The 17655-nt window shown below is 43.3% G+C and overlaps 1 protein-coding gene across 2 annotated transcripts in view; it reads right to left on the bottom strand.

Annotated features, from left to right (window-relative positions):
- The window catches only part of LOC116951827 (tetratricopeptide repeat protein 39B-like), a 113315-nt gene that overhangs the window by 69809 nt on the left and 25851 nt on the right, over window positions 1–17655 (bottom strand). Inside the window, exon 2 of one of the 2 annotated variants that reach the window (XM_032970587.2) lies at window positions 10525–10562. The exons of the other annotated variant lie outside the window; for it this stretch is intronic. Coding sequence (XP_032826478.1) covers window positions 10525–10562 — 38 coding nt within the window. The remainder of the gene's footprint in view (window positions 1–10524; window positions 10563–17655) is intronic. 2 annotated transcript variants of the gene reach the window in all.

The raw sequence follows: 17655 nt of genomic DNA, 5'->3' as shown, positions 1-17655 counted from the left end.
GCATTATTTTCACCCATTAAAGGTTATTCCCTTCAAATGTCTTAATATTAGCGTATGAGTATGTGCCAAACTAAATTGTACCTGAAGGCAACAACAAACCAGAGACAGTGCCACACATGCCTGACCAGACCGCACACTTCACACTTGCTTTGGCCCCTGCATGTATAATCATATATATGGCAAGTGCCACACTACCTGGGGCATGGGAGGACCTACATCGTAGAGAGATTGACAATAGTGCATACACAAAGTATTTTTTGGTTTATCGAGTAAAATCGACAAGCGCTGCTCACACCGACACATTTACTACATATACACTAGCACGGGGCTTTGCTTAATGGGTTTTCACCAATGAGCAGCTTGCAGGGCTCTTCAGCCAGCTGGATCAAGGGCTCTCCCATATTCGTTTGGCAAGCTGAGCCTTTACTGTCCTATTTTAAAGTCATTATTGCAAATGAGATTGCCTGGCTCTCTTGAATTCTCAGCCGGTTAAAACAAATAAACTTCATTAACTTAAGGTTTGCTCAACCTAGGGAAGGCCCAGGACTGATACCATTCACCACTGATGTTCGTTGCGGCCAAGAATCGAACATCAAATCACTGGGTTCATAGTGCAGTGTGTGAACCACCGTGCCACCACTCTCAATTAATGTTACTCAAACGCTCACCAATATTATAACGTGCTAAGCACAACACATGTCCAGCGCTCACTGAGCTGCATTGGCTTCCGGTTGCTGCATTATAAGGCCGCAGTCATTATATACAAAGTTATTTCCACAAATTAACCACAATGCCTTGCTGATCTTGTCAAGGAGCATAAACGATCATGCAAACTCCGATCCTCTCAGCGGCTTTTGGCTAACCATCGAACAGAGACGATCACTGCATCGTGCGCTTTCAGATGCACTTCTGTAACCACCTGGATTGCTCTCCCTTCCAATGAGGAAGCCACTGGAGCTATGCCCTTTGAAATCTAGATTAAAAACTAACTTCTTTAGAAGTGCTTTTTGTGTTTAGTTTGCTGTCCTTCCACCGCACCCTCGATTAGCAGGGTGGGCTACATACGGTGCAAAAGAAGTTCAACATACAATAACAAATGTGTCTTACTGCTGTGCATCGCTGCAAGCTGCATCCTTGCTTTGTGGGTGATAGGCAAGTTGGGCCTGAGGCCAAATAAATCTGGGCAGGTGGCACAACCAAATCTGTATACCGGGTAATTCAACAAATTATATCTCACAATCATTGTGAGAACCAGAGACGAGCTGAATGTTAGCCAGGTGGTGAGCTGGCACTTCCAACAATTCCCAAAGCTCTGCAGTCTTTAATATATAAAGATGTTTTCAGCCAATCAATGAGTGTTTAGATTTGAGAGAAAATCGGAGCACTCGGAGAAAATCCACATATGCAAGGTACAACACTCAATCTCATACGAATGGAATAAATTACAGGCAGTCCTCGACTTATGCATACCCGACATACGAACACCCGCATCCATGAAATATATTTATATTTAACATCGACTTAAAACGCAAACTCGCACTCGCAAACTGAATCACGGAACTATTTTGTTCAGCGAAGCGATCCTCCGTGTGATGTAATGAGTCAGCCTCGCATTGGGAGTGAGTGTTGGGTGTGTGCGTGCGTGCGCGCACGAATGTGTGAAAGTTTGTGTGTGAAAGTGAGTGTGTGGGTGGGGAGCAGTAGTGTAACGGTTAGCATGGTGCGCTATACTACAGAGACGACTATCTCCTTTCAGGAGGGAGAAGTTAATAGACTTTTCAAGAGGCAGAATCCACGCAAAGCAGCCGGGCCGGACTCTGTCTCTCCAGCCACCCTCAGGCACTGCGCTGACCAGCTGTCTCCGGTGTTCACCAACATCTTTAACACCTCTATAGAGACATGCCATGTACCAGCCTGTCTCAAGTCCTCCACCATCATCCCTGTGCCCAAAAAGCTAAGGCCAACAGGACTAAATGATTACAGACCGGTCGCCCTTACATCTGTGGTAATGAAGTCTTTTGAGCGCCTGGTCCTGGCACACCTCAAAGCCATCACAGACCCTCTCCTGGACCCCCTTCAGTTTGCCTACAGAGCCAATAGGTCTGTGGACGATGCAGTTAACATGGCCCTCCACTTCACCCTACAGCATCTGGACGCCCCAGCATCCTACGCCAGGATCCTGTTTGTGGACTTCAGCTCTGCCTTCAACACCATCATCCCTGCCCTGCTTCAGGACAAGCTCTTCCAGCTGAACGTGCCATACACCACCTGTAAATGGATCACAGACTTCCTGTCTGACAGGAAGCAGTGCGTTAAGCTGGGAACACAAGTCTCTGGCTCCAGGTCCATCAGCACCGGAACTCCTCAGGGCTGCGTCCTTTCCCCTCTGCTCTTCTCCCTGTATACCAACAGCTGCACCTCCAATCATCTGTCCATCAAACTATTGAAGTTTGCGGATGACACCACCCTCATTGGGCTGATCTCTGGTGGGGATGAGTCTGACTATAGGTGGGAAGCTGACAATCTGGTGACCTGGTGTATCCAGAACAACTTAGAGCTAAATGCTCTAAAGACAGTTGAGATGGTTGTGGACTTCAGGAAGAATACAGCACCACTCACCCCCATCACCCTGTTAGACTCCCCAGTCAAAATTGTAGAGTCCTTCCGCTTCCTGGGCATTATTCTCTCCCGGGACCTCAAGTGGGAATTGAACATCAGCTCCCTCACCAAGAAAGCTCAACAGAGGATGTACTTTCTACGGCAGCTGAAGAAATTCAACCTGCCAAAGACAATGTTGGTGCAATTCTATACAGCGATCATTGAATCCATCCTCACCTCCTCCATAACCGTCTGGTACGCTGCTGCCACTGGCAAGGACAAGAGCAGACTGCAGCGTATCATCCACACTGCTGAGAAGGTAATTGCCTGCAATCTACCGACCCTCGAGGACCTGCACACGACAAGGTCTATGAGGCGAGCGAGGAAGATTATGGCCGATTTCTCCCACCCTGGACACTCTCTGTTTCAGCTACTCCCCTCCGGCAGAAGGCTTCGGTCCATCAGGACCAAAACCTCACGCCATAAAAACAGTTTCTTCCCATCTGCTGCTGGCCTGTTAAACAAGGCCAAGGGCTAACACTGTTTTTAACATTTGATCTACATAACGACACGTTGCTGATATTAACTATGTTTCCCTATTTGTATTTTTAAATTATATCTTAAAGCTATTTTATATTCGATATTTATTTAATTTTATATACTTCAGCCCCTTAGTGTTAGACTTTTAACCCTTATTATAGTAAGACTTGTTTAAAACTTATTTAAGATTTTAGATTCCTATATGTTGAATGTATGCACCATCCTGCCAAAGTAAATTCCGTGTCGGTGTGAACTTACATGGCGAATAAAACCCTTTCTGATTCTGATTCTGATGAACCCGGCCACCTGAGTTCAATTCCCGCTCGAGGCCAACACGAGTGACGATTATCTGAACTGGTCCTGGGCCTCCACTAGATTGACTCAGCCTCAAAGGAGTACCTGATGCGGTGTGTAAACATTGTCACTGGGGAGTCAAAGCCGGCTGGACATGGTGCTACCTCACCTACCCCCTTGTGTGCCATGCTGGCCTTCATAGGCGCTGCTCACTAACAGCACTTGCCCCAACAGCATGTTAAGGCTATACGGGGGACAGTTGTCATTGGTGTGTCTCTGTGTATGTGTCTTTGTGTGCGTGCCATTAGGGGGAACAGCTGGTGCATATGCCAGTCAACTCAGTGAGTCAACCCATGGCACCTGCGTCTGTCCTCTGACCTTTTAGCGAGCCTTTGACACATCACGTCGTCTCAGTGCACAGGGCCTGGCACAGGCGCCATGGTGACGTCACCGCCACTTCCTGGATAATGGCGGGTGTTGTGGTGTGTGCATGTACGCAAGCGTGCCCCGATGTGTATGTGTGTGTGTAATTGTGGGGTCTCAATACGCCCCTTCTGACAAGCAAGCCAGTAGTAGTACTCAAGGTAAGTGAAAACAAAATGTTTGTTTTATATTTTCTGTTACTTGAGTTTATCTTTAATTTACTTCATTATTACTTACAATATTTTGATTTACAATGTTCTTTACAGTATTACGTGCGAATATACAATATTTCTTCTTAATTGTGAGTTTAACAAAGCTTCCCCTTTTTGTTGAACCGTAACATATTTTATAACACGGACCATACTGGGATTTAAAAACAGTACATTACAGGCAGTCCCCGGGTTACGGAAGAGTTATGTTCCCGAGAACGATCCATAACCCGAATTTTCGTATGTCGGAAACTGCACAATTTTCCCCCAAAATCAAGATAAAATCCATAGCTGGAAATAGTTGTGCCTCCCCTACCGTTTTCTCTCAGTACTTCATCACGTTGTCATCCGTTTTCTATCGCTACCTGTATCGTATCGCTGTACATACGCTCTGCACTTCCTACGATTCTTTCATTTAATCGAATATCCACCCTAACACTACCCATTCATAAACTAATGGAACATATACCGTATCAAATTGTTTATGAATACCACGACAAGTTTTTATATTAATTGTTAACAGAAAGCAGTCGCATCCGAATATTTGTTTACCGTGAATTAGGCTAGGCCTAGACTTCATATACACAACAACCGCCATTCGCCACTAAGTGGAGGTGACATCACCACGGCGCTTGTGCCAGGCTATGTGCATGTTAAGGCCACGTGAAGTGTCGAACGCCTACTGGCAGGTCAAGGGGAAGACCCAGGTGCTATGGGTCGACTGAGTGAGATGACTGGCTGATGCACCACCTGTGCCCCCTACTGTGCCAACTTGTGTTTTAGCTACCTGGCGTTCCACTCGTTATGAGCATCGCTCCTCTGCCCTCCGTTGTTGCTGGATGGCGACTGCCTCCAACTGACCAGGAGCGTCCTTCACGTGCCTCCTCGATAGTGACCGATCTTGACACCGCTGATACAAGTCATCGGCAAGTCCACTCAGCTCCACGTCCTCCTGTACCACATTACTCCATCTCTTCTCTAGCCTGTGCTGCATCCGATTGACCCAGCCAGCGCAGCCTTGCCTGCTGGAGGAGCTAACTGATGGGATTTGTGAGCTGCTCAGCCAAGTTAAACCCAGAATGGATTGTAAGCAGGCCAGCCTGAATGTTTCTAACCGGTGCAGATCTTCCATTAGAGGGGTTCACGTTTCACAAGCATAGAGAATGGAGCGGATGACTGTGGCCGAGAAGACACAAAGCTTCGTGCGGAGCGACAGACCAGGTAGCTTCCACACAGCATTACGCAGCCGATGAAAAGATAATGCCGCCCGACTGATTCGGAGTGAGACCTCTGCTCTCAAAGTAGAGCTGGTCATAAGCAATCGTATCCTGATGATGACTGCTTGTGTTGCGATCGAAACATCGTAGTTTTTAGTTATTTTCTTTGACCCTATCTATGTGACTTTACAGAAAGGCCCAAGAATATGAATTCCTAGAGTCACGAAAGCTTTAAGACAAAAACACTCGCACACACAAGCACACATACACAAACAGATACACACATAGTACATAGAGTAAATAACTTATGAAATACACTTAAAATGAAGAAAACTAGCAATAGAAACATGGGAATAAAAGATAGTTCTAAGCATAGAAAACAAACAAATACATAATCCTACAAAACATTCCATTTACCTTCATCCTAGTGAAGCTTTGGTGGAGCAAGGCATAAGGTGGAGCTTAGCGCTCGCTCCACGGTATTCATCTGCAACCTCACCACACTGCACTATTTGTGCTCATGTAACCAACGCAAACATTTCCGCATATTGATTTTTTTTACATGATTTATGAGAGCATTCCGTAAAATCAGATTTCCGCAAGTCGGGTCTTCTGTAATCCGGGGACTGCTTGTATTGTGTACTGACTTACGACCCGTTCGACTTGCGAACAGGTCTCGGGAACTAAACTCATTTGTAAGTCGAGGACTGCCCGTATACTAGTTCACACTTTGCTGTACTGCCTTCTCCTGGCAATCCAATGGTATGGCTCCTCAATGCCCATGGGAAGAGAGTTTTACGTTCGTGTGATCTTCCAAGTCTCGCTGCCTCCATAGTGCTGGATTACAGGTCACATGCATAACGACCACCACCCAGTTATGGCATTATATTCACCCAGCCTAGATTTAATTATTCCCTTTGAATGTATGTTTCATCATTAGTGTATGACTAGGTGCAAAACTCAATTTTAACTAGTCATTGTCGTTATCCTGCAATTATGACATTTCTTCCTTTTGTCACAGTTTACTTCTTGTCTCTCTGCACATGAGGTCGGAGCTATTGCACCTGAAGGAAACAATAAACCAAAATAGTGCCACGTGGCGTAGAGACACATGCCTGGCCAGACTGCACACTTCACACTTGCAATGGCCCATCCATGTATTCTACGTATGGCAGCTGCCAATGCCCGAGGCATAGGAGTATCTACATTGTAAAGTGACTGACAACAGTGTATACACCAAGTACTTTTTGGCCAACAGAGTTAAATCGACAACACACCGACACATTAAATGAGTGGCAGGTACTAGTGACAGGCACTAATACCTGGCTGGTACACAAGGCAGTTACAGGAAAGAACCTCTGATATCTAAGATCACAGGCCCAAAGGTTCAAAATGTCAAGCTGTCAACAACAAAGAGTACTTTTCGATTTAAAGCTTTCGTGACTGCAATGATTCATCTTCTTTGGTTCTTTCGGTAAAGTCACGTAGAATGATAATAAAATAATAAATTGAGAAAATAAAATAACACAATAATATTCTCACGACGTTTCGGCCACAACACAAGCGGCCTTCATCAGGTGAAGGGGGCGAGTCTCGCCCCCTTCGAGTCTCGCCCCCTTCACCTGATGAAGGCCGCTTGTGTTGTGGCCGAAACGTCGTGAGAATATTATTGTGTTATTTTATTTTATCAATTTATTATTTTATAATCATTCTACGTGACTTTACCGAAAGAACCAAAGAAGATGAAACAAAGAGTACTATTAAAGATGGAATACATAACGTGTTTCTTGAATTAAGCAAGGTTATTATTGTAAGAGCTTGGGAAAAAGAGACGATTGGAAGGAATTTCAAAGTGAAGCAGTGCGAAGGAAGAAGCAAAAAGAAGTGTTTTGAACTTCAGTATGGTCCGAGTGAATGGGTGAGTGGATGCATTAGCGAGTGTGTTTTTGTAACCTACAGTGTTGGTGGTTGAACACAACGTGGATGAGACGAAACAGTCAGCATCTTGAATAATCAACTAGTAAAGCTCAGGGGAACATGAACCACGGTAGTATCAACTGGTTGGTGAGCTGAGGACGATGAATCCAACAGAGATGACGTGGAAGCTCGAGAGCCAACCACACAAAGGAGCCGTGTGCAATGGGAACCAGATAATGCTTGCATTTGATACAAGAAAGCAGCTGCGTGTGGTTCGTGCTGATCAACGGAGGTGAACGACTCCTGTGCAAAAAGTCAGATTCAGAATTAGTCAAACTGTGTCTCTCTGCTCTGTGATATGATTCTTGCGGTCCTTAGTCTCGTGATTCGAAACAAGAATCAATGCCTTTTTTTTCATGATTACAAAAAAACACCAAATTGAATGCTTAGTCATGTCTGCTTCTTTTTACTGACAGGCTCCAGGATCTTCGTTTCATGCCCCGCATGAATATACACCTCATGGGCGGCAGGGTGCGGCACAACAAGAACCACATGGGTGGATTCCTAACCCAGACCCTTCTCTCTGTGGAATTTGTATTTTATCCCCATAATGTGCATGGGTTTTGTCCGGGTTCTCTAATTTCCTTCTGTAGCTAAAAACAAGATTAAATATTACTTGGTATTGCCAGAATATCCCAATTCTGAAACACTATCTGCTACTTACTCAATTGGGATTACACACCGCAGCATCTTACCCTCCTGTGAAAACTTGGCAGGACCCTTCACTCAGTGAAACTTTACTGGGTAAACATGTTTCAGAATGAAAACTAACATCTCCCATTTTTACATGTTTACAAACATTAGCCATGAAGATTAGGCAAAACTCAGTTATGTAAAAAAATGGTGCTCTCTTCTGATGTCAGTGGTCAGCCGGACATTATTAACATTCCTCCCAGAAGAAAATATGATGCAATCGGATTTTAACCCAGGAGCTCAGCAATGCTGGATGAAGGATTGAACGCAGCAATTGCGAGCAGTGAGCCTCTGTGCCTCCAAACACAATGCACTGGCGACTACAACACCGCTGTCTATACCCACACCGTATAACACAGTTGCTTAGTGTTAAGCTTTCCTTTGAAGTTCTCAATGCCGTCGTTCATGAATGCTAAAATAATACAATAACAGATTCCGATGCTCATTTTAACAGCCCCAGGCCCAGCTTATACAAGTAGGGTGGCAGAGCGTTATGAGATTAAGCGCAAGTTGTAAAGAAGACGAAGGCATTTGTTGACCCATCACAAATCAGAGATTTAATGCACCATTACAATGAGACTCCTAACAAATTAATGATTCTACTTTGTGATAGGGGCAGCACCTCCAGTGACTGCAGAGCTCACGTGAACTCGCCACATATATGCCACACATGAATCAAACATAATTGATTCTCCGAGGAACAAACTGACGCACGTATCACGCACAAGCTTCTGAACTGAAATAAATAAATGCAACTTTATACACCTTGGATTGTGACTTATGCTCAAACTTGAATAAGTATGGAGAAAATGTTGTAGAGTTATCGAAAATCCTAGAATAGCTTGCGCAAAATAAGCAGAGAAGGGAAATGCCGAATGGTGGGAATAATGAACCTATGAAATTAAACAAGAAGTAATTAATCCCATTATCAGAGGTGATGAACCATGGTATATGGAGATGCACTCCCACCTCTTCCGCAACCCTCACCACCACCTCAACCAGCCCAACACTGTGTCCGGAGGAAGGGGTGGGGCCTGATCAGGAAGAGGTGGGAGCCTAAAAAGAGACAAGGGGCAAAGCCTGAAGAAACCCAACTAAGTGACCTTCAATTAAACCAGGCCCCAAAAAAAATAGAAACCTGCAAATCTCCAAAAAATTACAGAGACTTAACAAAAAAAAATATTCTGCATATCGAAGTGTTTCAACTATGAACTTTCCTGTTGATCAAATAAGTGCAGCAGGTGGCAAAAGTGTTATGCCACAGATGCAGCCACAGGGATACCAGTACATATAGATTTAATTGAAAACAAATTATCTTAGGCAGCATAAAGTCCAAAAATAAACCCTCATTATACGACTGGTTCTCAGAATAATGAATCCCACGGAAATATAGCTCCGAGCAATCTGCTACGGCAGAACACGGGAACCCTTGTGGCGTCTCATCCACGTGGTGACCGGTCACATCCTTTAGCTGTTCGACACTCATAAAAAACAAGCGAGTTTCAGGGGGCTCAGGTTATTTTTTCCATTAAAGTAAAAACAACAGCTTACACAATCCCTCACTTTCAATCCCCCACCCTCTGCAACATGTGCTGTCTGCTAAATGAACACATTGCCATACATTTTACACATTAGTTTATTTGCTGCCATAATTGTTACTTACTCCTTATAACGTAAGACTATAATTATTACAATGTTTTGTATTTTGTGCATCACGTTTCAGCTAAATTGATGCTGTTTGGTTCAAAACCGCTTCTAAGAACGAGTCTTCATATCGGGCACAACTAGCTTCAACAAAAAATGCAAGGGCCAGTGCTTCAGGCTGTAATGGACAGATAGAACATAATAACCAAACTGAGTTGAACACTGCGTGCGCATTGGACTGCGTGCAGAATTGCTTGTAAATGTTACACCCATCCTCATGCTCTGTTAGTTCACTCTCTTCACATCTATTTTACGTTTATCTTACAAATAAACAAAATAACTGCTTCACCCACGTTATAATATCTCTGATACCTACCACAATCAACAAACCTCAGCTTTCCATGTACGTTTCAAGGTAACCGTTAGTGACTTAGATTACATTAAATTGTCAATATTCAGTTATTGAGTGTTGCTTAAATGTCTTAGGTTGGAATAAGATGTAACAAAAAAATATGTGGTAATATTAATTATATACAGTATGCCAGACATCCCCCATAATTAGATGATTTACTGTGTGTAAGATGATACGACCTCTGTGACAGGAGTAGATAGCGTAAGCAACGTACAGACAAGGGGCAGGCGCATGTGCAGTAAAGAGACAGGCATTAAGTTGTCGCCTATGGCCGCATGATGGCCGACTGCACGAGCAACCCAGGAAAGTCGGACGTCAACACTGCTATGATTCCAGTATCTAGCAGACAGAAGGAGACGCGCTGGCACCAGCCGCGATGGCTTCTTGGCCAAACTAGAGCCACTCCCCTGTGATGTTCAGTTCTTTCAGTTATGCAGGTGACACTCATTGCAATTATGTGATTTATATACTATGAACTTTCACACCTTCTGTTTGTAATTCACAATGGGAAACTTACACAGGAACGTGCTCAAAGGCATCTTCAAATTCGTCGTGCTGGGAACACACAGACACACAGCCATCGTTAGTCGAGTAAAATCTAACTACCACAACTGCAAAGCGCAAAGCACAAACAGCAATATTTTGTATGCACAGCACAGTATCCAGGAATACACAATAATAATTTGCAGCCCTTTGTTAATCCATTGCTGGATGAAGGTCTCCCTATGTTGGTACAGTTAAATATGGAGTTTGATCATACGTCTCCAAACTATGACCAATATGAGGTTTGACCGTACTTCCCCACGTTGGCCAGTGTGGGTTCGTGAAAGGGAGGCCGTGGTTCATTGAAAAGTTAACTTAATCACTATCCAACTGCTCAAAAACATTATTGTATATATTATACTAAAATGGACAGTGCCAAACAAACTTGACATGTTCCACTAATTTTCAGATTTGTCATCTGTTAAAGCCCATTGAAAAAAAGCAAATGTACAGTACTTCTGGTCAGGAATATATGGTTGACTGACAGTCATAAGTTACCCTTAATCACAACTCTTTTCCGAAAACCAATTGAATGGACAATCTGCAGACTAACAGAGCTAGTCTTCACAAAACATCCTTTACTCCTGAAAACCCACTGGTCACAAAAGATCAACACGGCACGACCCACTTCTCCCTATAGTTAGCGACGTTTAGCAAACCACAAGCACGTCAAAGGCTACACCCTAAGGCTTCGCAATGCTGTACCTCTTCTTACTGCTTGAGGTGTGGAGAGTGGACCACACCCTGAAACAATTAAAATTTTAATGTTGATGTCACCTGCTTTTGACTGTAATCCCTTCTTAAACCAAAGATTCTTCTGTGCTTTGGTCCATGCTAAAATGCACTGTTTCACGGACTCTGGTCTTCATCACGATTGTAATAATTGTGAGACAAGAAGCAGCTCGCGCAGTTCTAATGTGGCTACATGATTTGCAATGGGGGCGAGATGTTAACTACCTCGCCTGGTATACAGCCATGGGTTCGATCCAGACCCTTTACGCCTGATATATATTTGGAGATTGCACGTTCTCCCCATGGTCGCGTGGATTTTTCTCCGGTTCCTCCGGTTTTTCCCTCCACATTTAGAAATGCGCCTTTAGAGTATTTGGTTGCTATAAACATTTCCACGTAATAAGCCACTTTGAAGTGCTATCATTTGTGATAGCCAGGTAACTTCTGAAAAAAGAGCTACATAGCTAAGTGGGCCTTACCTCATGAAATTAAAAAAGTTTCGTATTTAGTAGTTTATTCCATATTTTATTTTATATTTTATGGTTTAATTTAGAATTCAATTATGTGATGTGTAGGTTCTGTTCGTCCGGGAATCTATAACAGGGGGATACAATAACCCTCGTAAAGATTATTCAATATGAACTCAACTTTTGTGTAAAGTTGTTGCTATTCGAGACTTACCCTACAGAAAACTGGCCTAATTGATAAAAAAAGGTTGCCAAAAACTTGAGGGACAAAAAAAATCAACACGAAAACAATGCGCCCCCCCCCCCCCACGGCATCCTGGCCCTGACTAACTGAACCACTCCCTCTCGGGCAGAGCCGCGATCCGTGCCCCATTGTCGCATCGCAGCCAACAGGCGATAACTCTCCAAAAATAATTCAATATGAGCCCAAGTTTAAATTGATGTCGTGTTGTCATTAGGGTCTTATCCTCTGAAGAATGCCCAAATGTATCAAAGGGATGTCCAAAATATGGTGATACAAAAATAAGCGCTAAAGGATCTCCCCTCAGCATCCTGGGGTTGCAGAGATGAATGCAAGAATGAAATGTAGCAGCAGCAGCACAACAACAAAGTGAAGTGCAACAAACTGAATATAAAGCCTCAAAATTACATGCAAATTCAGAAACGTAAGATAATTTATAAAAAATCACACACATTAAACAAATACAAACATGTTGCATTATCTCTGAAAAGTTGAGCAAATCAGTAACCAGAAGGATATATTTTAAACATTAACCCTTCCCAACACTGGTCTAAAAATAAACTCTGGTCATTTGGTCAAAGACTGTGCATTCAGAAAACAAAGACAGCCGTATTACACAATCAGGACTCAATGACAAGAGACAGTGAAAGGGAATATCATAGCGCTACAACATTCTTTCTTCAAGGCAATGGCACAGTGTGGCAAAGCTGCCAACACAAAGTACTGCGAGAGTATAGAATGCATTCGTTAAGGCGCACTTTACTACCCTACATTTACACGCATGCCCTCACGTGCAACACAAACTTACTTGGAGCTCATGGCAATTCAAGAATCGCATAAAGATAAATTTAGAGGCAAATCAAGCATGATGGAAAGCTGTTTTTTGGAAAAAAAGGCTTCTATACCATTGACCACATATATACGACCAGATTATAGGGAATAAAAGTTATTATTTTTCGACCATTACACATAGCTTTTGTCGACTATGAAAATGCATGTGGTTCTATTTTACACGCTTTTATTTAACTCACTCTTGTCGTATTCTCAAATCTTGTAACTCAATTTTAACCCACTTCCCAATTTGGTATCGACTGCAAACTTCGTATACTTATGTCTTACTGATTGACAACACTGTATTCTATCATACACTATATTCTATCATTAAAATTAAAAATATATATTTTTAAAAATATTTTTTACACGCTTTCTATTAACTCACTTTGTCTGTTGTCATATCTTCAAATCTTGTAACTCTATATTTTAACCCACTTCCCAATGTGGTATCGACTGCAAACTTGGTATACTTATGTCATACTGATGGCAATACAATTTTCTATCATTAAAAACAAAATAAATAAAAATTAAACCATCTTTTTTATATGTTATGTTTCGGCTTGGGTCTAATTGTCCACGCTCAACTAACGTTGGCTGTAAATCACCACGGTCCCTTACGTTATGGCAAGCTTCAGGGCCACTTCCTGGAGTCGTGGAGTTTTGCCATTACGAGTACGGTACATTTCATTAAAGCGTGTTTTTAAAAAGTATTTTTAAATATTACTTATTAAACAGAAGCAGTCGTCCAAACTGGCATAAGCCACCTCATACTGTGTACCCATGTAGACTGATGAACCAGCTTCAGTGAGACTGAATAAAGACACAACATACCAATCAGAAAGCAAGAACTCTAAATACCAATGAGCGTAGTTGTGAATAATATAAATAACACAATAATAAAGATCTCAAACTAGATTGGAAGCTTTCGTGACTGCAGGAATTACTCTTTGGTTCTTTCAGTAAAGTCACGTAGAAAGAAATTTAATTAAATAATAATTAAATACGACGTTTCAATTGCAACACAAGCAACCATCATCAGGTACAAATGAATGAGAAAACAAACATAGTAAACTTGGAAATATAATGCAATACAACACAGAGAGTCGGCCAACAAAACAGTCAACACCCCACCTGGTTTATTACGTTCTTCCAAAGATTGCTAAATTTGAGAGACAAAACATAGACATGGAGACACACAGACACACAAGCAGAGAGAGACTTACACAGAGACAGAGTAAGAGACACACATAGTTTAACACGTAGGCTTTCGCGACCAATATTATTCATAATAAAGGTTTTTGGGTTAGATCGCGTTTATTTATAAATGTGTCGTAACCCTCCACCACCCGACACGGCCAATCAGCAAAAAAAGTGTCACGTTGACAAAAGACAAATAATTCACTACTTTAGCCCACCGGTGTGTTGAAGAGTGAATCCACATTTACAGTTTGAGTACGACGTTTCGCTGGTAAATACATCCAGCATCATCGGGCAATTCGCCCGATGATGCTGCCCGATGATGCTGGATGTATTTACCAGCGAAACGTCGTACTCAAACTGTAAATGTGGATTCACTCTTCAACACACCGGTGGGCTAAAGTAGTGAATTATTTGTCTTTTGTCAACGTGACACTTTTTTTGCTGATTGGCCGTGTCGGGTGGTGGAGGGTTATGACACATTTATAAATAAACGCGATTTAACCCAAAAACCTTTATTATGAAGACACACATAGGCACACAGAAAGACAACGTCTGTGTCGAGGCCTTAAATATAGAGAGGGGGGGGGCAGAGGGGGAGTTGTGTGGAATTCCTGCCCAAAGGGGACGGACGACCTGGACACTGGACTGCGAAACAAACAAGCACAGAGCATTGTGTGGAATTACTGCCCATAGCGGCCGGAGGAGAGAATGGACTTATAAACAAGCACGGTCGAAAGCAAATTTAGTAAAATTAGGAAGTGTAGTGCAATGCAACACAGAGAGTCGGTTAGCACACAGTTAACGCATAGCCTGGTTGATTAAGTTCTTCCAAAGATTGCTAAATTAGAAGTTAAGTGTGAAACAAACAAGCATGGCAAACCTTCCCTGTAGAGGTGGTTCAAACTAGATTCTAAGCTTTCGTGACTGCAGGAATTACTCTTTGGTTCTTTCGGTAAAGTTTGTTTCACACTTAATTTCTAATTTAGCAATCTTTGGAAGAACTTAATCAACCAGGCTATGCGTTAACTGTGTGCTAGTCGGAAAATTTTGCTGCAACCAAGACTAATTTTAATGAGTCAAGACTATGCAGAAACTGTCATCACAGCCAGAGCCTAACCAGCCATACATTTGGGTGTCATCTGCATAACAGTGATAAGAGAAGCCCAAATGAAGTATCAAAGTGCACAAAGGTGCCATGTAGGCATTGATCATTGAGAGACCAAGTACAGATCCCTGTGGAACACCGCATTGAACTGGTCTGATTTGATATTTAAAGGTATCCATTGTGCTGTAGTGCATGCATTTATCTAAATAATAGCAAAACCACTGCAAGAGTAGCACCAGAAATCCTCAGAGTTGGAATCGCTCGATGACCTTGTGGTCAATGGGGTCAAACACGGCACTGAGGTCAAGCAGGATGAGAGCACTGGCCTTGCCCCTTATCCACTAACAGAAATACAGCGTTGGTCACTCTCATTACAGTGGTCTGGGTGCTGTGAATGGCTCTAAATCCCAATTGAAAAGGCTCAGATGTTATGTTATTAGAGGTCAAGATAATATATGCCACACAACACACCCGATATTATACTGTATGGTGGTCCACTAAGATGTGTTGATGATTGGCAGTGCTCCGCATGACCAGAAATATTAGGAGCAACTGCTTCACATGATGTCTTCCAATCAATTTGATCCTTCGGCTTCTTTTTTTAAGTATATTGTGCATTTATAATAGTCTTACCTAGAAAAGTAATTTTATGTCTGTCTGTGTGTGTGGGGACGCCAATCCATCTAATGCTTTTAACTGAAACTATTGGGTTTACGTTTTAACAAAGTACACAGATACAACACACTAAGCCCCCAGACGAAAACTCACTATTTGTTTTTGCCCTTGGTCCAAAGTAAACTAAGAAAATCACACTTTCTAACAATGTACGCTGAGTGTAATGATCACTTTGACCGCACGCATCCGCAGATGCGCGGAAACGCCGACTCACAAACAAGCTTGCTGAGGGGCGACGGGATGGGAGGTTTTCTCGTGTTCAAGATTTGGTGGTCATTTTGTTGACAAGAAAAAAATGTCACGAAAAACCAAGTCTCTCCAAGACAAAAAAACAAACACAAAGAGTAGCGGCGCTGTGGCACACAAAACAGTGGAGGTGCATAAGCTGTTTCAACAGCAAATAAACAACTAAGGCACCACAGCAGCACGGGCTAAGAAAACTACAGAGCAGCCTGCATCAAGACAAGCCAGAGACTGCACAATTGCTGCAGTAGATGCACAGGCTGAGGAAAATCCTGAACAGTGTGATGTCCTCTTCTCCTCCCCCCATGTGTGCAGTTACTGCTGCAGAGTCAGTAAATACTACAGTCAGATTACTACGATAGAGTCAGTAGTTAATAATATAGTCAGTAGATACTACCATAGTCAGTAGTTACTACTGTAGCGCTGTAAATAGGGATATATATACTTAATCGGTCGCGCTACTTACCTTCAGTTGCAGACGGGGTCCACCAGGGGCAATACCTCGGCAAGGGGGGGCTGCGGGGTGTGCTGGGATACCCTGGGACCCCCCTTGGAACTCTGGGAGGCGTGGCCGAGGGCGGGCACGCCTCTAGAGCTGTATAAAAACCGGACCTCTGGACTGCTCGAGGAGCCAGTTGAAGACTGAAGACCAGCTAGCCAGAACCCTGGGACTCCCCTGACCCACCGTCCTTGTAAGGGCCGGGTCTGAGTGGGCCAGTGGTGCAACCCTGGAACCCTCGGGGCCCGACGTCCTTGTAAGGGCCGGGATCGAGCGGCCCAGTGGTCGAGACCTGTACCTTGGCTGGGTCAACTCAGAATAGCCTCCACTAGGTCACCCTTAGCCGGAGGACCCAGAGACCGTAGCCCCAGTAGTAGGGCACGTCAGTCCGGAAGCGGTACCTCCTTAGGGTGAAGGGGCCGTTACCCCTTCAAGTGTTAGGGTTCGCTACGTGCTGTATTGTAGCCATTGTTAATAAACGTGTTGCCTCTAACCCTCCGTCTCCACTCTCGTAAAACCCACACTACACTACTATACCCCCACTTTCTGGAACTTTTTGATTGAGGACTTCTGAAAAGTGCTTAGAATTTTGTTGATGGAAAATTGGACAAACGGAACGCCGGGCTTTCATAATAGCTAAGTATTTGTGTATGTATATGTTATGTTTTTTAAAAGACAACTTTTTAAACATATATTTTCCCCCGGGCAAAGCCGGGTACTTCCTGCTAGTAAAAAATCATTAACACAATTTATAGCGCGCATTTTTCACAAAAAGGTCACAATGTTAGATCAAGAACCTGGGAGGCAAAGCAGAGCTCAATGTCTCTCGTAAGCCAGCTTGCACAGGTGAGAGCCCTAATAAGTGAGCCTTGAGCTGTTGCTTGAAGGTGGATGGTCATTGTACGCTGCGAATGTGCAGTGGTAGAGTTCTAGATGGCTTGTGTAGCCATGGAGAAACGCTGCACAGGCAAGACAGTCTTTGTTCTGGGTACAATGAGCAAATTGTTAGACATAGGATGCGGAGGTTTGCTGTGGTCAGTGAAGTGAGAAGGGGGAGAGGTACGTCAGGGGACGTTGAGAGAGAGCATGGTGGCACAGAACACCGGTTG

Source organism: Petromyzon marinus, chromosome 44 (assembly GCF_048934315.1).
Source record: "Petromyzon marinus isolate PM22_M1 ecotype Great Lakes invasive population chromosome 44, UKy_Petmar_22M1.pri1.0, whole genome shotgun sequence".
NCBI classification, from domain to species: Eukaryota; Metazoa; Chordata; class Hyperoartia; order Petromyzontiformes; family Petromyzontidae; genus Petromyzon; species Petromyzon marinus.
Note: the sequence above shows the minus strand (reverse complement) of the source record. Positions and strands in the feature narration are given on the sequence as shown.